This window comes from Rhynchophorus ferrugineus, unplaced genomic scaffold (assembly GCF_030347505.1).
Source record: "Rhynchophorus ferrugineus isolate W39M unplaced genomic scaffold, kcgeb_rfMv2 rfM8, whole genome shotgun sequence".
Classification (NCBI taxonomy): domain Eukaryota; kingdom Metazoa; phylum Arthropoda; class Insecta; order Coleoptera; family Curculionidae; genus Rhynchophorus; species Rhynchophorus ferrugineus.
Window position 1 is genome coordinate 37,450,570 of NW_027472587.1, and position 27,815 is coordinate 37,478,384.

At 33.6% G+C, this 27,815-nt stretch overlaps 2 protein-coding genes across 2 annotated transcripts; both read left to right on the plus strand.

Annotated features, from left to right (window-relative positions):
* Positions 1–1,533: 1,533 nt before the first annotated feature.
* LOC143201176 (tubulin beta-4B chain) lies at positions 1,534–27,800 on the plus strand. Its single transcript, XM_076412075.1, has 4 exons — positions 1,534–2,403; positions 17,092–17,200; positions 23,202–24,158; positions 27,219–27,800. Exons 1-4 carry the CDS (start codon positions 2,347–2,349, stop codon positions 27,458–27,460), a joined length of 1,365 nt encoding a protein of 454 aa, XP_076268190.1. The 5' UTR covers positions 1,534–2,346; the 3' UTR covers positions 27,461–27,800.
* On the plus strand, positions 2,782–7,993 carry LOC143201056 (uncharacterized). The gene is made up of 4 exons (XM_076411903.1): positions 2,782–2,837; positions 6,744–6,905; positions 7,492–7,583; positions 7,649–7,993. The coding sequence occupies exons 1-4, from the start codon at positions 2,782–2,784 to the stop codon at positions 7,876–7,878; spliced, it is 540 nt and encodes a 179-aa protein (XP_076268018.1). The 3' UTR covers positions 7,879–7,993.
* Positions 27,801–27,815: the final 15 nt, after the last annotated feature.

Below are 27,815 nucleotides of genomic sequence, written 5' to 3' on the forward strand. Positions count from 1 at the left end.
TAGCAACATTTTGGAACGCTATTTTTCGAGGGCAAAAAAATAAATTTCTAAATGATATTTTTGACTGGCAGAATAGGTAATACTTTGGGCTGGTATAATAGGTAATTCTTTTTTGATAAACTTTCACGATTTTTGTTCAAGCATTTTGTTTGTCAAAACCTTTTTTCTAAAATCTTAAAAACTAAAATTAGGTTCCAAAGGTTTCAGAAATTGCATGGATTTTAAAAGATTTGAAGCATTTGTTAAATTTCTTTTAAAAATCTTAACTATAAAGAGGTGAATAACGTATATTAAATATTTGTAACAAATAAATTTTTTGATATTCTCTATGGTTTCTATGATTTCCAGATTTTAACAAGAGAATAGGGAAAAAATTTACAAAATTGTCTATTGGATATCATTAATAAAAGACTGGCAATTTTAGAAATACGATATGCGGGAAATCCATATTTTTAGATCCTAGATTTTAAAATGCTGGATTTGGTATTGCAAAGAATGCTGAGGCGATACAAAATGTTATTACAAGAGAGGTATCTTCCATTCTAACTTCAAAAAATACAGATATAGTTCCAGAACTCTAAATTCAAGATACTACTATTGACCAAGAATGTATTAACATCTGGAGATATTTTGATAAAAAATAGCTAGAAAAAGAAATTATTCTAGTATTTGGAAATGCCATTTATTGGGCGTTTAGAAAATCCATTGGATTTTTGGCAAGTCCATAAAATGACACTACCTGAATTCTGAATATCAGTTACACGTAAAATATTTCTCCATACCCGCAACATCTGTCCCCTCAGAACGAGTTTCTTCAAAATCTGGGAAAATAATAAACGATAGAGGAAAAATCGCCCCACGGGAGTAAAGTTGAAAAATAATTAAAACCTTTATTCAAAAAGGGTCTGGTAGTTATTATACGATCATTTTTGGGTTCGTCATGGATTAGATTTTTCAATGATTAAGTGTACATTTACATTTTATTCAGTATTTATGGTTATTAAATATCTTTAGTTTTTAGGTTTTATTTAAGTTGTATTATACTATTTATATTTATTATACTATGTTATTTAAAAATAGCAATTAATATATTAAAATACGATAAAACATTTGTGGTGTTATTATTCCATTCCTTTTTACAAATCCACATTCCAAACAATCAATATAAAAGTAATTCTACTTCCTAAAATTATATTATTTATTACGTGTAAATAGAATTTTTTTTCCTTTTCTTTTCTAAATTTACCACGTGAATATATACATCTCTGTCTCGCTTATGTCCGTTGGAAAATATAAATACATTTAAAATTATCTGGTCCAAGCAATTATCTCCGTCATTTCCTCTCTCACAATTTATGCAGATAAGAATTTCTACATCTTCGTCTGACAAATGGAAAAAAACAGTCGAAATGTGCATTTGACTGAAAATAGTAATTATTATTGGGCCAGTAAAATAGTAATATATATATATATATATATATATATATATATATATATATATATATATGCGGCAACCGATCGACTACAAGGCTTAATCTTATTGGACAAAGGAAGATCGCACGTGTGTTTGATGAGATCGTGGCGTGGTGTGGTGTATTACGAACTGTTGAAACAGTTAATAGTGATCGCCACAGATAATAAATGATCAAATTGAACCGCGCTTTGATCGAGAAACGTCCAAAATGGACACGAAGATACGGTAAAATGACTTTACATCACGATAACGCGCCGTCTCATAAAGCAAAACCGGCCAAGGAAACCTCCAGATCTTGCCTCGTCCGACTATAATCTTTTCGCAACAATGGAACACGCACTTAAAGAGTAGCACTTCGCCAATTTGGAAGAAGTTATTAAATGGCTGGCATCCATCAATTTCTTGAAAGATGGGCAAGATGTACGCAATCAAATTACCAATATTTCGAATAAATAAATTTTTCCATCTTCTTGAAAATTATGTTTTTTTTTTTCGGGAAACTGGTAATCACTTTCCGGTACACCTGATGATTAACAATTTTAAAACTTCGAAACGTCCAACCACGCTCTGCCCTGCTCTTATAATAAAGTACAAACATCCTAACCGAAGGCGATAGAATGTTTAATTTTAACATCCTTTAATCGAGCTAATTAACCTAAAATACGCCGTTAATAAATATAAGTCGGGACACCCGGATGACTCATATATTCCTCGACTTGTTGTATAACTCCTTAAAATTGACAACGTCGCTCTGCCGGCGTAAACCGCCTTGGCGTCGACGACGACTTCTTCCTATCCGCACAGTACACTTCGAGCGGTGAAGTCCAGCAGTCAACTTCTTGGAGAGCCAGTCCATCGATCAGATATCAGTCATGAGGGAAATTGTGCATTTACAAGCCGGTCAATGTGGTAATCAAGTTGGAGCCAAGGTACGTGATAATTTTAATATATATTCACTAAAACAATAAGGCAAACTCTAACCGAATAGTTCTGAAGAAAATATTTTTTATTTTAACATTTTCAAATACGTATATTTTCCTTAATCCCCTATAAAATCCATCGATTCGTGGCCAATGACCGATGCGGAAAAACTTCATTAATTGTAAGGTTTCAGTCTCCTTCGGACCTGACCCATCAATAATCGAAAAGCTTTCGATCGTTTCATAAAATATGCAGTGATTATAGTTACAATTTTAGATGGTTCACTGCCTATTGATTTCACATTTATGGAAATAATTTTCCCATTTCCCATTTACCATTACCATTTTCATAAGTGATTCATACGATTAATTTCAATTAACGCAGTAATGAATGGAAGCTCCCAAAAAGTTTCGTCCCCGACCTCTGCCGTGAAGATCTTAATGTTTAATGCTCTTAAATTATCTTATAAAATAACAGAGGAACTCGCATAAAGGACGTTGACAATTATAGCTTTCGTCTCGTATTTTCGGCATTGCGTTTTTTTTTATCAAGCAACCGAGCGTGAACTCTTTTCCTTTGTTTTCGTTGGGATAAATTTATTTTAAATTGTTTTGTTCGTTCTTCGTATTCAAAAAATCTGTATCGAGTAAGTTATAGCAGAATAATTCATGTAATTTTAGTGGTGGAAAAAAATTATTTCAATTAATAAATGGAATCTAATAATTACTTAAGTGATAAATTAGAATTAAGGGGATATTTAAGTCTGATATGTAAAAAAATCAATATTTTTTAAAATATTTTCATAGATTAACCTTTCAAGAATTAACCCTCAAGAGAATTTTTCAAAATTCAAATTATTTTAGAAGTTGCATCTGTTTTAGTTATCTTAAGATATCTTAAATTCTAATTCCCGAATTATTCTTCTATCGCATCACAGTATGCTATAATAAAATTTGTATATTTCTTGTTTTAAAATATCGAAAATGACATTAAGAATTATCGCTTTTTCGAATAGCCGTAATTTGGTGAAAAAAATATTGCTTGGCAGATTACATTTGTTAAAAAAATCGATTTTTTTCCTTTAAAATAAAATTACATTAGTGATTTATCATATAAGCCTTAATCTTGATAAATATTTATAACTTATTTACCACAACTATCAATATATACAAAACGAATTAAAGGTTTAATATATAATTCAATGATATATATTATCAATCCGTTTATAACAGTTAATACCATATATTTTGAAGTAGTATGATTATTTAAACATAAAAAAAACGATGCGGGTTCATCGTAACAATGAAAAACGTTTCCAACTGTAAAATTGTGCTCAAAAAGTATATCCATTAAAGACAATCATTTCCGCTCTGCTTGGCAACGTTGAAGCACTAAAACAAATGCCGTACAGCTATTCATTATAAATTAATTAATGATAATGATACTCCAGATTTCAGGAAAAAAATGACATTAATTAAACTAAAATAAACCTGGCGGTCGATAGTGGGTCACAGATATAGTAACCATTAGAAATTTAGCCAATAATTGGGTATTATTTTAATTATTCGGATAACTCGAGCTAATTAACATATAACATTTCTTCGTTTCACTAAAATTATGTAGATTTTTATTTAATAATGTAAAATAAGATGGTAAATACTCGTAAACCGAAGTGTCAAGAATTGCATAATTATAGTGAAGAAAATTATCGAATATGTTTTAAAATATCGATATTTTACTTTTTAGCAAAGATTACTTACTTACTTACTTAGATTTTCTTAAACCGTGTTAAACCGTTTCTTTAACAATGTTAATGTTTTTACTAAATACTAAATAAAATGGTCAGATATTTTTACATTGTTTGTGTTGATTTTAAGCTCTTTTAATTTGTCGAGTTTTGACATACCACCACAGAAATATTAGTAGACCAACTGTGCCACATCATAATAATAGCCGTACATTTTGAATTACAAGCTTCTGTTCAAATTCCATTAGACTATATTAGTTGATATGTTTGTGCGTTGATATGCTTGTTTTCTGCATCCATCTTGTGTGGCCTCACAACCTTACAATGTTATACCTTTGCCGAAGAGGTTGATATTATAATTATTAGTAGATCAAGTTATAATTATTTGTGTGTTATAAAAATTGTTCATAATTTGTTACTCTTTTTGTATTATTATTTTTGAACTTTCAAAATTATATTACTAAGTAAAACATATTAGACCACTGTATATAGTAATTATTGTGTTTTCGTAATAAGAAAGGTAATTTTACGCTGATATGGTTATAGTATAATTTTTAAGTTAAAAAAATAACTATCTCCATTATTAAGAAATGATATAAAAACAATTGAAATAGAACCAATTAACGTTATAGAACGGAAATTAATAATTTTTAGTTATTTGTTGAAAATACAGCATTTCAACTATTTTAAGCAAGCTTTGATCATCATTTTCTATTACAATTCATACATATTCTTATTTTACTTCTATTACTACCACTATTATACCTACTCCTGCACTCACTGGCCTTATATGATCTTTTTTGTAACTTGCGGTTCTACTCCTATTCATTTTGTAATTCGAATATGGTTGGGAGAGTCGTTTAATTTTTATTTACTTATCATAACTTGCACTATATAATCGTAGATCCAGTGTGGTCTAATAATAACTACAAAACAGGTCAACGTCAGTTAAGTGAAATACCGATTAATTTTTAAAAGTCAGCTATATTATGAGCCCTACTTTACACCTTAAAAAACGGTTTTTTTATATTTGGTAGTCTAGCAAACCGTAGGATAATATAAAAGTTACGGTATTCATCATTCAAGCATGAATATATCTGTCTGTTTTTTCTACAATTATCGGAAAGAATCGATTGAACGTCTAATGTCGTTTCCTTTTAATAAATTGGAAGTCAACGAACTTAGTCATGGAGCATTACAGACATTGGGTAGAACATTTTTCTATTTTTGGACATTCGGCTGTTATATGTAGTGATCTTAAAATAATATTAAATAACTAATTATTTAATTAAGTGGAAATTACTTAAATACTGTTATTGCTATGATGATATGAATCATTGAATATCATTTCAATGATCCTTGTGGTGTGTACTAGATAAGTACTTGTGGTATATGCGATAATGCGTAGTTATTGTCAATCAATATCATAGAACATTGATTCAGATGTTGATATCAATCCGGTTAAACCATTCAGCTGCTCATAAATGAAAACTCAGTCAATAGAATTTTTCACTGAAAATTCAAATCTATCTCAAGTATCGAACTTCTTCTGTTATCCGGTCAATAGTTCAACATTATTTTTGGTCGATATTTTGTTCCCTACACCTTAACATTTAAAGTAATTTATCGCCTTTTCCGACTACATATTGAAATATTAGTGACAAAAGCTACGAACTCTAAAACTGGCGTTCACTTAAGCGCTCTCAATTATCCTAATTACTATAAAAGCTATTTTTGCTGTTTTCGGAAACAAGAAAGCAATGTGAAACCCTAAATGACCTTCTATCATCTTTTTTTTGTATTACTAAAATATTACATGTAGTTTATTTGTTCAAATTAGAAAAATATTTCCGTTTCACCATTCATGTTATTTTTTGATAATTATTTGTGCTTAAAGAATATATAAAAGAATCCAAAAAGGACAATGAACTGAACATTATTGCAACCTTGCTAATAAAATGAAGCCAAGAAAGAAAGAAAATTCTCCATCTAAAGGAACCAAATTACGCCAAAAATCATTGTCAGTTTGATATTTCAGAAAGTTAAAAAAAAACCAAAAATCACTTAGGGTATAAAAAAGGCTTACACTAAATTTCAAGTAAAAACGCATTAAAATTACGCCATTTTAGATGCCAAGTCAGTAAAACTTTTGTATCTCCAAAAATAATTGAAATTCTAAAAAATCCCCTTAAGGATATATTCTTAAAGGGTTAATATTTGAAAAAATGAAAAAGAACTGATTGGCCCCTCGCCCTAATCTATTATCAATCACTAAAAACAATAATCAACTACGAGTTTGTTTGAAAAGACAAAAAATATATTTTAAAAGTTGTATATAACTAATTTTATACAACATTAAATTTACTTAAATATAATGTTTAATATATTGATTACGACAAATTCTAATTGTTTAGAAATAGGGATTATTAATAAACGAAACTAAATTACACATCATAGTCTGCCACTTTCCTCGTATATATCTTGATACATTCTTTCGGCCTCTAAATTTGGACACGACTGTGGTCTTCTTGGCGTCTTTTCCAGCTGTATGTCTTCGCCCCTTTAAAATAGCATGACATTTTTTTAATTCTATTTCTGTAGGAGGCGCGCTAATAAAAATAAAAGGCCATACTGGCGTTATTTCTGGTTGTCTCCAAGCACCCATTACGAGAGTCACGTCTTCATCGAGTGGATGGTTATTATTTTTGGATTTCTAGCGCCGATGGTATGCCGACGAGTCTTGTACGGATCGAAAGATCCACCGTAAGGGGCGAAATAGGCGCAGGACGGCGTATTTCGAGTCATTTTTGTGAATTTTTTAGCCAATTTAGAATAAATGCATTTTATTTATATTTCGAGAATATATTGCGCATGTAATTTAGTGTTTATAAACAATTTTTTATCACACAATGAAGATATAGGCTGCCGCGCGTTGTGAGTTTTCATACAGGTTCTGAATTTGTGACCTAACATTAAAAAGGGAAAAACGAAAATTTAGATGTTTTTCGGAATGTAAAATTCTTCTAGTATGATTTTTTACCAATTTTTTATATTTACAGGCAGTAAAAAATAGTAGATATGAAAATATTTCTTAGTAAGTAGCTCACAAATCAACTAAATGTATAAAGCAGATATGTGTAAGATTTCATAACTATTGGATAACAACTCTATGAGCTACAATGTACAAAAATTCGAAAAATATTTTAGAGAAAAACTCGTTTGAAAGTTAGAGTAGCATTAGATGTAAGTTTACGGCAGTAATTACTTAACTTAGAGAACTTGCTAATTAATCAGCTATCCCAGCATCATATTGTAGTCCTTCCTCAGTTTTATATGTGTTCTATTCGAGCTTCTCTACTGTCCAGAAAGCTACGTCGATTTTATCGGATTATGCCTCGATTGTCATCTTATTGGGCATAATTGAAGCTCCTGCTACCAACGGTAAAATTAAACTCGTTTAGTTTGGTTAAAATACTGAAAGTTCTTTCATTATACTGTGATTATAGCTGTCGGTGACAATAGTGAAGAAGCCACACGAAAATTACAACAGGCAAGTGACAATATAAATAATTGGACACAAGCTTGGAAAATCAAAACTAACGAAAGTAAATCTGTGCATGTGCAGTTCATCTACAATCAGACCATACAAGTACCAATAACATTAAATCATACTATCATTCCATATAGCAACAACGACAAATATCTCAGAATGAAACTTCATGCAAAACTTCGCTAAAAGGAACATATAAAGAAGAAAAGAAAAGAACTGGAACTGAAATATAAGAAAATGTATTGGCTACAGGGAAGAAAATCACAATTATCAGTACATAATAAATTGCTGTTATATAAACAAATACTTAAACCTATATGGATATACCGAGTTCAATTATGGGGATGTTCTGTAAAGATAAACGAGATACAAATTTTTCAGAACAAAGTCATGAGAAGTATTGTGGCCGCACCCAAATACTATAAGACTGACTATCGAGACCTTCAGATACCCACAGTCAGTCAAGAAATCAAGAGAATTGCAAGGGGGCATGAGGAAAGACATTATTCTCATGAGAATATTGAAGTATTGTATCTTTTGGATACCACCAGAGCAGGACACAGATTCAAGAGAATCAAACCGTCTGATGTTGTGTAGTGTTGTGCAGTGAGGTGCATTTAATAAAAATACAGCAGTGACATGTATAAAAATTATTTTACCAGAGACTAGGGCCGATGGGTCCTCCTGGTTCTATATTTAGATTTAAGTTATTATAACTACAAATCGTAGGTTAATCTGAAACAACTAGTAACAATATAATTATTAAAAAGTAAAACAAAAATTTAAAACACAAATTTTTGCTTGATCTGTATTTGTTTAATTAACTCAAGTTTATTTATTGAAAATAACCAAATTACATCGTTTTGAGATCAGTGTTCTGCATGAATGCAACCGTGAAATCTAGAAATAACACCACCTTCTAAAATACACACCGTAATTTAACCTGTTCGTGTAAATGAACTGAAATATCATGTCTGTACATAACCTTGAGTATGATTTTATACATGCACGTTATAATATGTTTTAATTTTTTGTGCCAAACTGTGTGAGAGATATTTAAAAAATGTATTACTTGCTTTTATGCAGTTTATTGTCGGTTTAATATTTTTTGTCGTTTTTGCTGTAGCTTAGAGAATATTAAAAACGTCATAATATTTAGATGTCTTCTATTAGTGGTCATATAAAATGAAATCAGATCTTAAACAATTTATGGCCATAAACTATTGCATATTGTAACCGACATCGTAATTGTATGTGGTTTTCCGTTTTCCTTCCTTATTGTTATTGAAACTGACTAAATAGTTTTTATTGATTTTATGTGGTTTATAGCTTATTTATCTGTAATTCCAACGTCATTCAGCAACAGCATGTTGATTAGAGATAATAAATGGGCATAAATAACAGGTCAATTGAAAAGTCCCCAGCCTGACACATAGATGATGCTATTAGAATTAGCTGCTTCACCAAGACAATGTCAAAAGTCACGAATTGGGCTACGAATTGCTTCTTTATCCACTGTATTCTCCAGGTCTAGCCCCCAGCGATTATTTCGTGTTCTCAGATCTCAAAAGAATCCTCGCTGGGAAGAAATTCTTGTCGAATGATGAGGTCGTAGCCGAAACTGAAACCTGTTTTGAAGCAAAGGACAGATCGTACTACAAAAATGGTATTGAAAAGTTGAAGGGTCTCTATGACCAATGTACTACCCTTGAAAAGAATTATGTTGAATAAAAAAACTAATTTTGCCAAAAAAAATGTTTTAATGTGGTAGGCCAAGGACTTTTCAATTAACCTCTTATAAGATAAAGAATTGACTCAGTGTATCTGTTTGTTTATCGGAGAACTTCTACAAAAATTACAAATACTTGTATAATTGTGTCAAGTCCTCTACTAATATTTTAAGCACCAACTTCAGTAGTTTAACGCATTTTCTAGGATTAGACGAAACTTAGATTGTATTAATAGTTGGAGAAAGTATGGAAAATTTTAAAAAGCGTGCTGCTAGTACAAGTTTTTATAGAACAAGCTAGGAATGATGTGCTATATTGACGTCAGATATTATCAAGTGCTTTTATTTCTTAATCATTTCCATTTTTTAAATTTCCAGTACTTTATAAATGTGTCACAGCAAAAAAATTACTTAGAAACCCTATGTAAAACAATATAATTTACAGTAACTACACTGAAATATAATATATGAAACAGTTAGAAGTTATCATCTCCAGCTGTACTATAAGGGCATTACGGTATTGGTATAATTATACTCGAATATGAACGATATTTTCCTAACTATAGTTGATAAAATTCTATTTATTTTTAAATATACTGTATTTTATTAAATGCGCCTATTAAATCATCGATTCACAAGTGCTAGATATAAATCAATAATAAATGTCAATAGTACTTACAAAATAAGTATAAGTTACTTTTCTTTTTTATATTCTTGTGGACACTATTTTTGTTATTTTCAAAACAATGAATCAAAAACAATTTCTTATTTAAATTTTACGCTACTTCTTGATGGGGAAAATATCGTTCAAGCAATGGCTTGGAAAGTGTTATGAGGACTTCGCTCCATCAGAAACAACAATAATCAGTTGGATTGCTGACTTCAAACGTGTTCCTAGAGACATCGATGATGGCAAAACGCTGTGGACTTCCAAATGAGATAGTAACACCAGAAAACAAACAAATTCCACAAAATCGTTTTGAATGATGGAAAAGTGAAGTTACGTGAGTTAGCTAACATCGGAAAAGTATTAAAAGAACGTGTTGGTTTTATAACGCGTGAGCATTTAAATATGAGAAAACTCTGTTCAAAGTGCGTGCCGCGTGTGCTGACTGTGGACCAAAAACAAGAACGTGTTGATGATTCTGAGCTGTATTTGTAAACCTCGTTCAAAGCACCCGAATGCACAACAATCGGCTTGAAAGTTTGTGAAGAGCTTGAGAAGGGAAATATCATCAACACTGAATATTATATAGTATTATTGGATGCTCATCGGTAAGACATTTATTGATATTGACAGATAAATCGTTCCACAAGAGTTGTTGAAATTATTGTGTGGCTTTTAATGGAGATCACGTTGATGAATAAAGCCAATTTTGAACAAAAGAAAAACGCGTTTTCTTTGTTACGCCATGGATTTTTCAGTTCATGTGTTAGCACATATGTTAGGCAATATTGGAAAACAAATATATAAATATTATTATAACGCTAAGTATCGTAATTGCCATGCATAACATTTTCGTGTAAGCTACTAAATACTGTTTATCACATGATGAACATATATGTTTTTATCTGTTTTTGTTTCCTTCAAAAAATTATCTCCCTTACGCCTTCGTGTAACGCACTTTTATCATTCAGTTTTTTTTCTTTAAATCCTAGAAAGGAATTTGATAAACATTATCGACTATAATATATATATATATATATATATATATATATATATATATATATATATATATATATATAATATTTAATTTAGATATTTTTATTTATATTAAATATTTTTCAAAAACATTATTTTAACCATCCATTTCTTACTAGATGTTTATTAATGTTTAAAGAATATACAAAAGAATAAATACATAAATGAAAAAAATACAGGTTGAAGTGTAGGGGTCTCAAAAATGGCACTCCATCATGACATGATTGTAATCTGAAACCAAACAAATCTAGTTGAGTACTGCGATCGTATAAAGTTAAAAAGAGCCAAACAATATTTTAACCAAATTACGTTTGTTCGAAAAAAAAGCTACTTTTATTATTTATATGCAAGAAATTCTAAAAATCCAAATATTATTTTGATACAATAGAAGGCTCACATAAAATTTCAAGAAAGTCGATTCAGTAGAACTTGAGATGTCATTATTTCTTCTCTGTCTCTTGTCTCCGTTTCTTTCTATTTTTATTAAAGCTGTTAAACTAAATTGGACAGTATATGGTTAATAAATAATCGATCGAAGCCGTGGCGTCAGTAGGTCTCCTACATGTCTACAACAACCCTCTCCCTGGTTATTATCCATGGGTGATTTTGCATGTTTCCACTCATAAAAAACTCGTAAATGAAAGGCTAATAGAAGTCCGAGAATCCAGACATGTCTCGCACTTGATAAATTATTCGTCGTTTGGCGCCATTTGTCTTTTCAACTGAATAAATTGTCAGATTTTGTTGGAAATAAATTAAACTGGCTCGTTCAATACTTCACAATATTTTTAATATCAGGCATATGGTGTTAAATGTTTCTTTTTTTAATTTGAATCTTTGTTGTGAAAAGTTAGTCGGCTATATTTACCACTTTTCAGACAAATTTACGGATTCCATATCCAAAAAACTATGTATCTTTTGAGGTCATCTTCAAATCGACTTATCTTTTTGGCATCTTCATAAGAAATGAAGGGTTGCTCAGAGAAGTACGGCTTATAACTCGCAACAAGTTGTAATCAGAAGGATCAGAGTCTGGAAAATACAGCGGATGGTATAGTAATTCCCATTTTAATGTTTCCTAGTATGTTTCCATCGGTTTTGCATTATATAGTTGTGTCTTGTCATGCTGAAGGATAACATTGTTGCGTTTTTGCTAGTGTCTGTTTTTCGCGCAATGCTCTGTTCAAACGCATCAATTGTAGTCGATAAGAACGTAAGAAATTAAAACTTTTTAAAACTCTTGACGCAATGAAAAGAATTGTTCTCTCTTCGACGAAATGACATATACTAAAAGGTGGATATTGCCAGTAAGGCTTCAGTATGAAGATGATTTCAAATGAATCCATTTAATAAACAGCAATACAGAGGAAATGACTTTCGAAGATATAGCTAAACCGCGGCATCTAAAAACGAAACTTTAAACATGATTTGGATCATAACTGACTCATGTTGACATTTCTTCTATTTACTTAAAACTTGTTCTGATCCCTCTTCATTCTACTATAGTATTAAAGTAAAAAAGTAAATTGCAAACACACGTGCAGATATAGAGAGCATGCAATAAGATAATCATGTCACGTTCGAGTGTGACGCTGAAATAGACTATTCGTCACATGCACTAGTCATTATAAAATCATAACAAGTTGGTCCAGTTGGTTCACACAATTTCTAAGAGATTACAAAACGGCATATACTTTATTATTGTTAAATTAGACCAGATGCTATCCGGAGAGAACTTAGGAAGATAGAACGTGGGGTAAAAGTCCCGCTACAATTTTGATTGCCTATAACATTGCTCAAAGAAAAGATAAGTAAGTTGGGTTTTCATAAAAAGATCACTTGGTCTTTACATTTTTCATTCGTTTTAATTGAAAAATTATATCGTCTTAAAGGTGACCGCAATTTGCTATGAAACTTTCGGCTCTTTTTCAGGCATTTTTCATGACATCCTGCAACATATCAGGCTGAATTTCTTCAATTTCTTAATGAATATTGTCTCTAAGATGTTGAATAGTTAGAGGATTATTCACAAAAGCTTTTGATTAAAAAAAAAATAGTAAGAAAGACTCCGGTGCTGTTAAATCCGGAGATCTGGCTGGTCATGCTAAATCGCCACTTCGCCAAATTAGTCTTCATGGAGAAACGTCATTCAATAATTGAATTGTTGAATAGTCCTTACTCTTCCATTTCAGGTACAAGAAAATTTCGAATCATGTCTTGATACGGTTCAGCAGTAATAGTAACTGCAACACCTTGGTCATTTTCAACAAGTAGGGACCAATGATGTTTCCAGCATGAATACCACACCATACAGTTGTTTTTAGGGGATGCAATGATATTTCATGAATTAATTGAGGATTCTGTGTTCCCCAAAACCGACTGTTTATTGACATCGCCACTAAGAAGAAAATGGGCTTCATCGCTCATTATCAATTTAGATGAAAAATCTTCAATTTCACCAGACGGCTTTAGGATTACATTACTGTACTTAACTCGTTGACCAAGATCTCCCGATAAGAATTTTTGAACTAAGTGAATTTTGTATGGGAACATTTTTAAATCCATTTTAAAAATTCGCCTTAAACGGAGTGCAGAAATGTGTAACTGGGAACCACGTCTCCGAATTGATGTCTCTGGAGACTCTGCAACATTATCGCAACATTTTCAGGGTAACGAGAGGTCCGTTGTCTTCCAGAACGAGGCCGGTCTGCTGTCGTACCGTACTGTCAAAAATTCGCATGTAAACGTTCTTGTAACGTATATTTCTCCATAATAAAATTTGGACGTCTTCACACATAATGGTAGCGAGACTTTTGCCCTACCTATTATAATGTATCAACTGTTAATAAAATTGTAATTACAATAGTTGGAGGCTCCTAGCTAATCAACGTTTTTATATCATTTAAACACTAAAACACAAAAAATTCAGAAACAGGATAAATTTTTTTTATACAAGTAATTTATTTTCATCTTGTTTATCTTTTTATTGTTTAGGTGGAAAAATTAACGAGGAAGTTAATGCTATAAACCTTTATGCATATCCATTGATGATTCGTGTCAATCATATTAATACATTTCTCCGAATAAATTGTTGACATGTATGTATATATAAACATATACAGACTTATCACTATCCGTACTACATTTGCTTAAAATCTTACTAGAATAAACAATAAGATTATATAAATCGACTCGTATCCATAGGTTTGACCTCGGTCGCATCGACAATAATGGTCAATTATATAACAATTGAAGAAGGTCGAGTAGATAGATATATACAATAAAATCAAGTTCAATGGTAACTGTTATCCCTCACTTTGTGAGAATTCTGAGTGGTTAATGAAATGCGTATTCTCCTGTTAACAAAAGGAAAAGTTCGTCACTTTCGACCACTTAAACCTGAGCTAGTTTGATTCATTGTATACATTACTATTTTTTATAAAGTTAATAACAGTTCAGTAAATATGATTTAAAATGTTCATACTGTCTTTATTTATTTATAGTACTTTAATTTATCACAACTCTAAAATGGTACGTCATACAAAAAATCGTTAATAAGTTTTTGTGTTCAGCAGGTACAATTTAACAAAAAAAATTTGTTATGGAACAAAAAAAATGTTACACGGTATTATTATTATATATTTGCTTATTTATTGATTATATGGATTTAATTTAGCAAATACCTATTGCAACATAATATAATTCAATATTATCCCCATGAAAATATTATAACGATTCATAAAAAATACATTATGGTATAATGGTAATGAAAAATCGACCTGCACTTCTTAGAATGTATTAGTAATTTAGCAGTCCTTTCTCAGAGGTCGACTTTTAAGCGAAGCTTTGTTGAAAATGGAATAAAAAACAAGTAGATAAATGTGACTCACAAAAGTGTATATTAAATTATACGGAGGCCGTCCTATAAGTACAAAATTGGGAAACAAAGTATTTTGTAGAATTTAATTTAATACTTCTGTTTAATAAGGTTTAATAATGAATAAATATATGTTTGTTAATAAACCCAAAAGCATAAAAATATGAATGATTGTTAGTAAACCCAAAATTACAGGTGAGCTGAAAAGTCCCCGGCCTACCATAGTAAAACACACTTTTTGGTAAAATTAATTTTTTTTTAGTCAACATAATTCCCTTGAAGGATGATACACTGATTATAGTGACCCTCCAACTTTTCGATACCATTTTTGTAGTACGATTTGTCCTTTGCCTCAAAATAGGCCTCAGTTTCGGCGATCACCTCTTCATTTGACGAAATTTTCTTCCCAGCGAGCATTCTTTTTAGATCTGGAGAATACGGATACTGACTTGTGACACGGTGCATTGGTTTGGTGAAGCAGCACTCTCTTTTTCTTCAAATGCGGCCGATTTTCAGCGATTTCGTCCTTCAAACGGTCCAGTAACGCTATGAAATTGTCGCTGTTGATGGTCCTTCCTTTTTCAAGGTAGTCAACTGCTCTTTTTCCCACGCTTTGGAGCGAATTCATCGTGTGCAGTCCACTCGGATGACCGTCGGACTCGGACTTCGGAGTGAAATGATGGAGATATGTTTCATCCACTGGCACATATCGACGCAAAAACTTGGGTTTATAACAGTTGATCATCTTCAAACAATGCTCCGAATCATCAACTTGTCGTTGTTTTTGGTCAAAAGTGAGCTCGCGCGGCACCCGCTTTGCACATAGCTTTCTCATATCCAAAAATATTTGTGAATGATATGTATCTTTAAAGTATCTGCTATTTCATTCAACTTCAATTTACGGTCATTCAAAATAATTTTGTTGATTTTTTAAATGTTTTCGTCGGTAACAACATCTTTTGGCCGCCCACTGCGTTCACCGTCTTCGGTGCTCATTTCACTGCGTCTTAATTTTCAGTCAAGGCAAGTTTTTGCTTCAACTGTATTTTCTCCCTTCAAAAAACAATATTTTATCAATACGCGAAATTCACCGCGCCTTTTACGCCTTTTTATCCATTGTTTTCACAAGAACAAAAATTGCTTCACTCAAAATACTATAATTCACAAACTAATGATCCGACAGCTGTCAAAATTATACACGCATCTTTTGAGGGTTAGGGCTAACCAAAAAACGTATGAATTTTATTCTGGTAGCGCCATCTATGTGTCCGGCCGGGGACTTTCCAGTTGATCTGTTAGTGTATTTGTATTAGGTTTCTCCTGTTTATAACTAATTTTATTATTTTCAACAGAAGTTTTTCAGTTACCTTAGCTGTTACCGATAGCAATGACATGTCTATAGGCTTTACTTTTTTAAACTTTATAATTCCCTTTCTTGGTAGATTTAGCAACAACCGTCCTGTTGTGGAAGGTATTGATTAGTCTGTTTTTGATTCAAATTATCTTGACCAATCAAATCAAATGATTCAGTCTTATCAAATCTATGACTTGAGCAATTTCGTTTACACCTTTATTTTTCGATAATCAGTTCTGACATTGGATTTTCAAAACAGCTTGATGAAATTTACCAACTGAGCGAGACAATCAGGATCTTCAAAAGGTTTATTAATACTTGGATAATTAATTTTTCGACGCCCTAAAAATAGTTTTTTAACGTTCATGTTGTTTTTTCTATTGGCCAGCATTTTCTGGCATTTCCTTGACATTCCCGGGGCTGATGGAGCTGTTATGGATGTTAATTTTTTAAAATTAGCTGGACCATTGAAAAAATGGGACAAGGACAAGTTTAAGCTTGATGAATTATTATCTCCAATTGCTTGTTTATTAAATCACAATGGATATTTTTGGTCCAGTACTTTTTAAACGCATCTTAAAGGATCAACTGTCTAAATTATTTTATAACGGGAATGTTACCAATCAAACGTAGAAATCAATCCAAGCGTGAAAAAGAATCGAAATCTTAATTTGTTCCTATATAATAATTAATGCAAGACAGTTGCGGTCCATTAACGAACAAATGTTATTTTGCAGTTCTGGGAAGTTATCTCTGAAGAACACGGCATCGATCCCAGCGGCATCTATACCGGCGACAGCGATTTACAATTAGAAAGGATAAATGTATACTACAATGAAGCTACAGGTATGTAAATTGATTTTGTTGTGCTTTTTGTTTTGTTCTCGGTCTGATGAATATTTCGTTCACAATTAGATAAAGATTTCTTCGACGGGTTTATTGTAAGTGGTGTTAAGTTAATCATCTAACAGCCATAGCATTAAAATATTTATAACGTGGTATAGAAATCTTTTCTAATGTTAGTTTCATATTCTTCGAATTGAACTCACCGATTTATTATTATTGGTGATTATTTGTACAGAGTGAAGCACCAAGTGACTTCTACGCCGCCTTGCGGAATACTGATAAGCGACTTTATTGAGCTAAACATATAGATACACTTTGCTTATTTTACTATTTTAAAGAAGACAATAATAAGCAGATCTGGAGAATACGGTAGATCTGGAAGCAATTCGAAGCCCAATTCATAGATTTTTGCCATAGTTTTCACTAACTTGTGACACGGTGCATTGTCTTGATGAACCAGCACTTTCTTTTTCTTCAAATGCGGCCGTTTTCGGCGATTTCGTCCTTTAAACGGTCCAATAACGCCATGTAATAGTCGCGGTTGATGGTCCTTCCTTTTTCAAGGTAGTCAGTGAAAATTATTCCATACGCATCCCAAAATACAGACACCATAACCTTACCAGCCGACTCTTACGTGTCGGATGACTGTTGATTGGACTTCGGGGTGAAATGATGAAGCCATGTTTCATCCATTGTCATATATCGACGCAAAACTCTGGTTTATTATGCTTGATCATCTTCAAACACTGCTCAGAGTCATCAACTCGTCATTGTTTTTAGTCAAATGTGAGCTGGTGCGGCACCCACTTTGCACAGAGCTTTCTCATACCCAAATATTCGTGAATGATATGATGTACACGTTCAGTTGATATCTTTAGAGTGTCGGCTATTTCATTCAATTTGTATTTAAGGTCATTCAAAATCATTTTTTGGATTTTTTAAATGTTTTCGTCTGTAACAACCTCTTTTGGGAGTCTGCGTTCATCGTCTTCGGTGCTCATTTCACCACGTCTAAACTTAGCATATCAATCCTTGATGGTTGATTTTCCTAGGGCAGTGCCCGGAAACTCGACACCAAGCCAAATTTTTGCTTCAACTGTATTTCTTTCCTTCAAAAAGCAATATGTTATCAACACGCGAAATTCCTTTTTATCCATTTTTTCCACAATAACAAAAGTTGCTTCACTCAAAATGTTATAATTCACAAACTAATGATCCGACAGCTGTCAAATTTATACAGGCATCTTTTGAGAGCCATGGCTAACTAAAAAATATATGAATGCCATCTATGTGTTGGGCCGAGGACTTTTCAATTGAACTATTACTTATTTTTGTTTGAGAGTATTGCACAGTAACAAAAGTTAAAGTTACATAACATGTACTCGAAATTATTAAAGAACAAAAGCTTAAATAAACTTTTAGAAATAACTTTTAGATATACATATTTGAGGGAAAAATATCATAATATCTCGTAGAAATTTTTACTTACGTTACCTTTACATTGAAAAAATTCGTTAATAAGATTGTCTAACGGTTCATTTCAGATCTTTAATTGGTTTTAACTAATAATCGCCCTTAGGTCTACTAAATTAGACCACAATATTTGATTAATAATTAAGTTAATCGGTCGTCAAAATATAAATCATAGATATCAAAATATGAATCATCTCCGGCTTGTATTTGATATTTTATTAACAGATTAATACGCAATACGGTTATATACCTATGCTACGTTATGCTATGACATTGAGCAACACATTTTTCTTCGAATTGTCAGGAAAAGAAAAATTTCCGGAGCTCGTCTTCCATTGGGTCGTCATTCGATACCTTCCTGTTTATTGTTGTTAATTGTCTATAATAAGGCTGTGAAAATGTTGTTGAATGTAAATTAAAATGATTCAGACGTCGTCTGCATTTCCGCTGAATTTATTTTGGAAGCGATTCGCATTGTTCTATTCTTGACCGGCTCATATTATTTTAGTTTAACACCGGCCGTTGTTTTAAGTATTTCGAAGTAGGGGTTCCGATAAAATATCGATATGTATCGATGTTCATTTTTTAATAGTCGAGGTCGAGCGCTCGAAGTAACCGGACGTGTCGGGAGCTCCGATCGCCATCCCAATAAAGTCTCGGTACTCCAATATACCTGGTTAGCGGCGAATGTTTATTCAAGAAAGGCCTAGTGAACAAGTCACCCAAATTGATGATTCAAAAAAGGCCGAATCGCAATGCAATATGGAAACCGAAATCAAAGCAGAATGATCAATGAAGCACTACAACTCCAAATCAAATATTTAATGATGATGTTATACGGAGGGACGGAAGGACAAAAGCCCTCCATGGTATGAACAGCAAATATAGGCCCATAACGATGCGCTTATGTGAGAAAACAAAAACAAAAACGGACTAATAAACACAAAACTTCCTACAAGGACCACAGACAAGGAAAAGTGAGGTAAACTCTACTATTTCCTCATGTAGTGAGGAGGATATGGAAAAAACAACAAACTGTCGAAACTACAAACACTCTAACCCAGGCCACAAAAGAAGGAAGGAAGAAACGCGTCGATAGTACTTCGGGACCAAACCAAATATATGAAACTCGTCCGTATATTTTAAAAGAGTACCATCGAATTCGGCAACATGAGGACAAGACCCAAGGGAGTGGTATTTTATCCCAAAACTGCTGAGGAATGCAGATTGGTAACCAAGATCCTGGAGGAGAGTAAGTATTATTTTCCCTTCTTCGCATCTTTACGGGAAAGTCAACTCAATGGCATAACAGACGACCAAATTAGAGAAGCATTCGAGGAAAAGGGTCTCCATCCACACCTCGTAAAGATATGGAGTATAAAAGCCGCCATCCCACTCACACAGGTCATAGTATCCAGATACGAGCATTACATATTCAAAACTGAATATCTGCTGTACCAGAGAGTAACAGTGAAATCCCAAAGAAGCACCGGACTGACGGTCCAATACTTAAACTGCCAGGTGTGCGGACATTCCTGCAGGAAATGTCGAGCTCCACCAAAATGCATGAAATGCGCCGGTCACCATGAGTTCAGATCCTTTAAAAAGCATGGAAAAATGCCAGCTAAGTGTTCCAACTGCGAAAATGAGCATCCTGCCAACTTTATAGGGTGCGAAAAACGATCACCGCCAAAGAGTCACGAATCGAAACATGGGACTTGCCCATCGGTTAGTTTCATCCCGAGCAAAACAATAATTCAAAAACCCACGACCAATTTCTCGTACTTCAAAATCCGGCCTCTCGTGTAACAATTTCCAACAGGTCAGTTGCCAGGGCGGCGACAGTTAAACAGATTACCGCTGACTTTATCCCAAGTAGACTCTTCCATCGGAAACATCCTGTATTATAGCCATTTTCCTTTGTGACTAGAAAAGATTTATAGTCTCCTCTCAAATAAGTTTTTCTCAAAACAATTATTGTATCGAATGTAGTATAAAACTGTAACATTTGGTTTCAATACTTGGTTTTTTGAAGTTGTAATTATTTGAAATACCAACTACAAAATACATCAGCGTCAGGTAATTGAAATACCAATTTCAAATTACGTATCTAAGAAGTATTCGACTTTTAATTGCGAATTATTAACTCTGATTGTAACTTATTTTGTCTCGGATATTTTCTGTAATACAAAACAAAATTATCTGAATTTCAGAGAACAGTAGAACGTTTAAAAAAGTCTGTGACAAGTTTATCGTTACTATAATAAGATCATATGGTTTCTAAAATTATCGTCAAATTGTGGTACTATCATGTTACACAGAGATGAAAAGGTTTCCAGATGTTGCTGCTCGAGAGACACAGAAATATTATTTCGTTGTTATAAATGAATCACACAAACATATGATTAAATAAAATAGTATTTTCTATCGGAAATAGTATAATACTTCATATCATGTACATATTTATAATTTATTAGAGTTGTATTAATTACACAACTTTTGTGAAAACCCGGAATATAAGAAAGTGAATATAAGGAAATAACGGTGTGATGAAAAGAATACTTTAAGGAATTGTTTTGTCCGCAGGAAGGAACATAAGAAAAAATATAGCGAGCCACAAGAAAAGAAACTGAGAGCACTATGAAAATTGAAGAACTAACGCCTGTACTGAAAAATCTGAAGAACGGAAAATATCAGATCAAGTACTGGAAGTGCTGAAAGATTGATGACAAGGTTGAATTATTAGTGTAAATCTACAATAGAGCGTTTAAAGAAGAACTGGGTTGTAGGATTAGCAAATATTGTACTGTTGTATAAAAAGGCATTAATATGTTTTGCACAGACATGAAGATATACGAAAAAATTATAGAAAATCGTCTAAAATCGCGTCTAACAACTAAATTCCTAACGCATGGACTGAAAAGTCTCGGGCGAAACAAAGAAAACGCATTTTTTTGTTGAAAATTGGCTTCATTCATTAACGTAATCTCAATCAAAAGCCACATTTTGTAGAACAATGTATCTTTAGCCTCAAAATAGGCTTCAGTTTCAGAGATAACCTCATCATTCGAACGAAATTTCTTTACCGGTGCATTTTTTGAGATCTGGCGAAAACGGTGGATATGGGAAGAATTTGAAGTTCAGTTCATGTGGTTTTGCCATTGTTTTGATTTAAGAGGTCACATGAAAAGTCCCCGGCCTACCATAGTAAAACACATTTTTTTGACAAAATAATTTTTTTTATTCAACATAATTCCCTTCAAGGATGATACACTGATTATAGCGACCCTCCAACTTTTCGATACCATATTTGTAGTAGGATTTATCCTTTGCTTCAAAATAGGCCTCAGTTTCGGCTATCACCTCTAGGAAAATTTCTTCCCGGCGAGCATTTTTTTGATATCTGAGAACAGGAAATAGTCACTAGAGGCCTGGTCCAGAGAATACGGTGGACGAGACAGCAATTCGAAGCCCATTCATGGATTTTTGCCATCGTTTCCACTGAGTTGTGACACAGTGCAATGTCTTGGTGAAGCAGCACTTTCTTTTTCTTCAAATGTGGGCGTTTTTCGGCGATTTCGTCCTTCAGACGCTCCAATAACGCTAAGTAATAATCGCTGTTGATGGTCCTTCCTTTCTCAAGGTAGTCATTGTAAATTATGCCATGTGCATCCCGCTTTGGTGCGGGATCATCGTGTGCAGTCCACTCAGATGACTGTCGATTGGACTTCGGAGTCGATGAAGCCATGTTTCATCCATTGTCACATATCGATGCAAAAACTCGGGTTTATTACGCTTGATCATCTTCAAACACTGCTCCGAATCATTAACTCGTCGTTGGTTTTGATCAAAAGTGAACTCGCGCGGCATCAACTTTGCACAGAGCTTTTTCATACACAAATATTCGTGAATGATATGATGTACACATTTAGTTGATATCTTTAGAGTGTCTGCTGTTTATTCAATTTCAATTTACGGTCATTCCAAATCATTTTGTTGAGTTTTTAAGTGTTTTTGTCGGTAACAACCTTATTTGGGCGTCCACTGCATTCACCGTCTTCGGTGTTCATTTCACCACGTCTAAACTTAGCATACCAATCCTTAAAGATTGATTTTCCTGAGTCGGTGTCCGGAAACTCGGCATGAAGCCAAGTTTTTCCTTCAACTGTATTTTTTCCCTTCAAAAATCAATATTTTATCACCACGCGAAATTCCTTTTTATCCATCTTTTTTCATAATAACAAAAGTTGCTTCACTCAAAATGCTATAATTCACAAAGTAATAATACGACAGCTGTCAAATTTATACACGCATCTGTTAGGGATTAGGGCTAACTAAAAATATATGGATTGGAATAGTAGCGCCCCTTATGGGTCAGGCCGAGGACTTTTCAATTGACCTGTTATAGGTAAAATCATAACATTGCACGCTTAAGTTTAACGACATCTGTTAGAGAAAACGGTAATGAGTTTCCGGTACACCTGAGAAAAATATTTCGCATTTATTTAATAAGATTTTCTTGTTCTAGTTGCATCAAGTACAAATGGAGGAAAGTACGTCCCGAGGGCCATTCTTCTCGACCTGGAACCCGGCACCATGGACGCAGTGCGATCGGGTCCATACGGCAAATTATTCAGACCGGACAATTTCGTATTCGGCCAATCTGGGGCCGGCAATAACTGGGCCAAAGGTCACTACACAGAGGGAGCTGAACTAGTCGATGCCGTCCTGGACGTGGTTCGAAAGGAAGCCGAGAACTGTGACTGCCTGCAGGGATTTCAGTTGACGCATTCTCTTGGCGGCGGTACTGGTTCCGGTATGGGTACGTTGTTGATTTCCAAGATCAGGGAGGAATATCCGGACCGTATAATGAACACTTACTCGGTGATGCCCAGTCCCAAAGTGTCCGACACTGTGGTGGAACCATATAACGCCACGTTGTCGGTTCATCAGTTGGTCGAAAACACGGACGAGACATATTGTATCGACAACGAGGCGCTCTACGACATATGCTTCAGAACTCTGAAGGTACCCAATCCCAGCTACAGCGATTTGAACCATCTAGTGTCGCTTACGATGTCTGGAGTAACAACCTGTCTCCGTTTCCCCGGACAATTGAATGCCGATCTTAGAAAACTGGCCGTCAACATGGTTCCCTTTCCTCGTCTGCACTTTTTCATGCCCGGGTTCGCGCCGCTCACCTCGAGGGGCAGTCAGCAGTACCGAGCCTTAACAGTTCCGGAGCTGACACAACAGATGTTTGATGCTAAAAATATGATGGCGGCTTGCGATCCCCGACACGGCAGATATCTGACAGTCGCCGCCGTATTTAGAGGTAGAATGTCCATGAAAGAAGTCGATGAACAAATGTTGGCCGTCCAGAATAAGAACAGCAGTTACTTCGTCGAATGGATACCGAATAACGTGAAAACAGCTGTTTGCGATATCCCACCGGTTGGATTGAAAATGTCATCCACATTTATAGGTATACATATAATTTTATTTTACGCACTTTTATCTTGATTTATTCAAAGTATTAAACATTTTGCCCGTTTCTCAAGCAGTTTCTGGATACCATTCCAAAAGAACAGTTTCTCTAATCATTTTTCAAGCCATGTTTTAATGCTTCTTCAAAATGGGCGAAGCGCTAGCCTCATCAATGCGAGAAGGTGGTAGTCGGCTGGAGACAGTCAGGAAAACTTCCCATCTTTGACCACACTTTGACACTTCTTTGACCGGTGTCGCTATAAGGCCTTCTGTTTACAATACACCTTGTCATATCCCTCGATCATATATATACTAATATTTTGTCCAGGTTTCAGCAGATCATCATATGAGATACTACACTAGGTTCACTAGACAGAAAAATGGCTTCTTCAAGTGGTAACATTGATTTTTGGTTAGCTTGGGATTTTAGTCGACGAACACACCATGCAGTTGCTGAAATGTCGGTGTAGGTTCACTAGACAGAAAAATGGCTTCTTCAGGTGGTAACATTGATTTGGTTAGCTTGGGATTTTAGTCGACGAACACACCATGCGGTTGCTGAAATGTCGGTGGGTTTTCATGGAGTTGTAGCCTCGCTTCGTATTTCTTAGCGGACCTTTTAATTTCTTCTTCGACTGTAGGAATTTCTAGATCACGATGCAAATCATCATTGCAGTGCTTATTCTGGAATACTTAAATTTTCTTTACATTTTCTGTACCATATAACTATATTGAGTTATATATCTGATTTTAGGTCAGTATCTTATAGTGAATTGGCATTTTGAATCTTCTTCTAAGGAGCCAATATAATTGTTTATATTATATGTGTTCGGTTAATTTATTATTTAATTCAATTTTAATTTGACATCTAATGTTATATCTAAATATTTAGCACTATTTATATATGGTACTATAGCACCATTCAATTTCAAGCCTAGTGGGTTGTTTAGTTTCTTGTTAATAAAATTATTAGGAATAGATTTTAGTTCATTTAATTTTATTCTCCATTGTTTGGTCCTGTCTATTACTTTATCGCTCTCTTCCCGTAATCTATTTGTTGGTTTTTACCCACTGCTAGCAATGCCGCGTCTTCATCAAATAAATAACTAGTATAAAAGAGATAGAGGATAGGTCCCAGGAGGCTGTTTTGAGTCACTCCAGTTTATATTTCTTTTAGTTCAGAATATTCTTCTTTTTGTTTCTGGAGCTGGTCGATTATTGAAGGTTTTATCGGAATCTAAACTGAGAGTGCGTAATTAGATTGCTTTGTTTTATTATTGGACTTATTCTCTTGAGTAATATTTTCTGGAAAAGTTTCGACAGAATTCTCATTAGAGATATAGGTCTATACGATTTCCCATCATTAGATTGTTTACCAGGCGTTGGTATGATAATTATTACTTCCGCAACTTTCCAATATGCAGGCACATATTTATAAAACAGATTTAAATCTGTCTAAAAGATTTAAAATTTGGCCAGTGATTAAATGCTGAACTTTGGGCTAAAGCTTATTCTAATCTCATTGGTTAGTTATCTCGGGGTTACAGGTGTGATAATTTGTGCTTTTATGTTTATTGTCTTTTTGGTATGTCTTTGTTTATTGTCTCTGGCCCATGGTCCGTTGTTGATTCTTCTAGGTGGTATATTTGTTATATGCCTTTTAGTTTTTTTTTGATTGATCTCTAAAATGAGTAATTGGCCTCTAGATATGCTGATAGTTCTTGAATACAGGTGTTTATTGAATTTTCCTTTAGCTTTTGGATTTCTCGTCTAAGCCTTTATGTTTTATTATTAAATGTTGTCTTATCTGCAGGATCCTTAGTTCCTTGCTATCTTCCTATGGCTTTTCTTTTTGCTTTAGGCTCGTAAAATTTCCAGCTTGTTCCTCAAGTTGATCTATCGTTTTAAGATTGATCTCCTTGACTTAATTTTCGAATCGAATTATCAAAACTTGGGTGGCTCGACCCACATACAACTTTTCTGTCAGCTGTTTTTGAGTTTGTATCGCGTTTTCATCCAACAACTCCTGAACTTCCGCATTTTCAAACGTTTTCGGCCTATCTAATAGCCTCTGAGTGATTTGTTAACATTTCTGAAGAGGAAAAGTGCCCCAAATTCTCTTTTCCATCTACTCTTTCTTTTCTATGTTATATTAAACGAGTCGTAAATATAACTTTTAGTGTGGCTTCTTCTCAATTGTATCCGACAGCTATAATCGCAGTATCATCAGCAAATGTAGCCATCGTAATATTCTCCATTTGTGGTATATCACAACTGTAGAGTAGATAAAGCATTTGCCCCAGTACACTTTATTTTGTACACGCTTGTGGTACACCTGCTTCAGCTTCTCTTATTATAGTGTAAGCTTCTTCTTGTTTAAGTCTAAACATTCTAGCTGTAATGTACGATTTTAGTAGTTCGGTGTGTTGTTTTGGTAACATTATCTATAGTTTATGAACAAGGCCTTCATGCCAAATCTCATCGATACCTTTCAGTATATATCTGAGCATACTTTTTTACTTTAGTAAGCTTTTTCAATAACATCTGTTTTTCTGTGGACCTGGTGAACGTTTGTTAATAAACCCAAATTGGTGTGTTGATATTAGGTTTCTTCTCTCTATGATCGGTTTGGTCTTTTCAACAGTATTTTTTAAAGAACCTTAGATATTGCTGGCAGCAGTGATATAGGTATATACGCTTTTGTTTCGTTTGGTGACTTTCCAGGTTTTGGGATCATTATAATTTCCTCGATCTTCCAAATGCTTGAGATATGTTTTAATATAAATGCTGTGTTGATCTAGTTGATGAGTTTTATAATTCCCTTTCTTTGTAGTTCTTGCAGTAATTCTCCTGTTATTAAATCATAGCCTGGTGATTTACTGAAATTAATGTCAGTTTTAATAACTTTGGTTAGCTCTTTCGGAGTGACTAATTCAATTATCAAATATTTAGATAAACCAATAGATAAATCAAAAGTGATTTTTGAGTTTTTCCATGCAAATACTCTTTATAAGTATATTCCTCGGAATTCATATATTAACAACATCATTTATCGTAGGAAACACAACTGCAATCCAAGAACTCTTCAAGAGGATCTCAGAGCAATTCGCAGCCATGTTCAGACGTAAAGCATTCTTACATTGGTACACCGGAGAAGGAATGGACGAGATGGAATTCACAGAAGCCGAATCGAACATGAACGATCTGGTGTCTGAATATCAACAATATCAAGAAGCGACTGCGGAAGACGATTACGAAGCGGAAGAGGAACCGGCCGGGGATGACTTCAACTGCCAATAAAAGGAAAACTGGATATAGAATTCGATCTTTTTGCATTTTACTTATATTTATTTTAAGTCGGATATATCAATAAGCAGGTCGGTCGTAATTGGCAATCTGAAGAAATTCTGTCGATAACTCTATTTGCAAAATGGTGCCTTTTAAAAAATTTAAATTTAGAGTGTCAGTCACTAGTCAAGAAGAGAATATTATTTAAAATTGAAAGTTAGTAGTTAAGGCGTTGTTTTAGGTAGTTTTACTTTTTTACATTTATCTCTTAATTGGATATAGATTTCTTCAAACGTCGTTTTAATTATTGTATCCAATTGTCTTTTTCTATAAATAAAGACTGAATTTTTCATTTTATTTGTTTTAT

Coding starts and splice junctions, on each gene's coding strand:
- LOC143201056 (XM_076411903.1), top strand. CDS start 2,782: ATGAATGGAAGCTCCCAAAAAGTTTCGTCCCCGACCTCTGCCGTGAAG. Junction 2,838..6,743: donor TCTGCCGTGAAGATCTTAAT/GTTTAATGCTCT, acceptor CTATTTCTGTAG/GAGGCGCGCTAATAAAAATA. Junction 7,584..7,648: donor TGAAGCTCCTGCTACCAACG/GTAAAATTAAAC, acceptor CTGTGATTATAG/CTGTCGGTGACAATAGTGAA.
- LOC143201176 (XM_076412075.1), top strand. CDS start 2,347: ATGAGGGAAATTGTGCATTTACAAGCCGGTCAATGTGGTAATCAAGTT. Junction 2,404..17,091: donor GTAATCAAGTTGGAGCCAAG/GTACGTGATAAT, acceptor GTTATTTTGCAG/TTCTGGGAAGTTATCTCTGA. Junction 24,159..27,218: donor AATGTCATCCACATTTATAG/GTATACATATAA, acceptor CATTTATCGTAG/GAAACACAACTGCAATCCAA.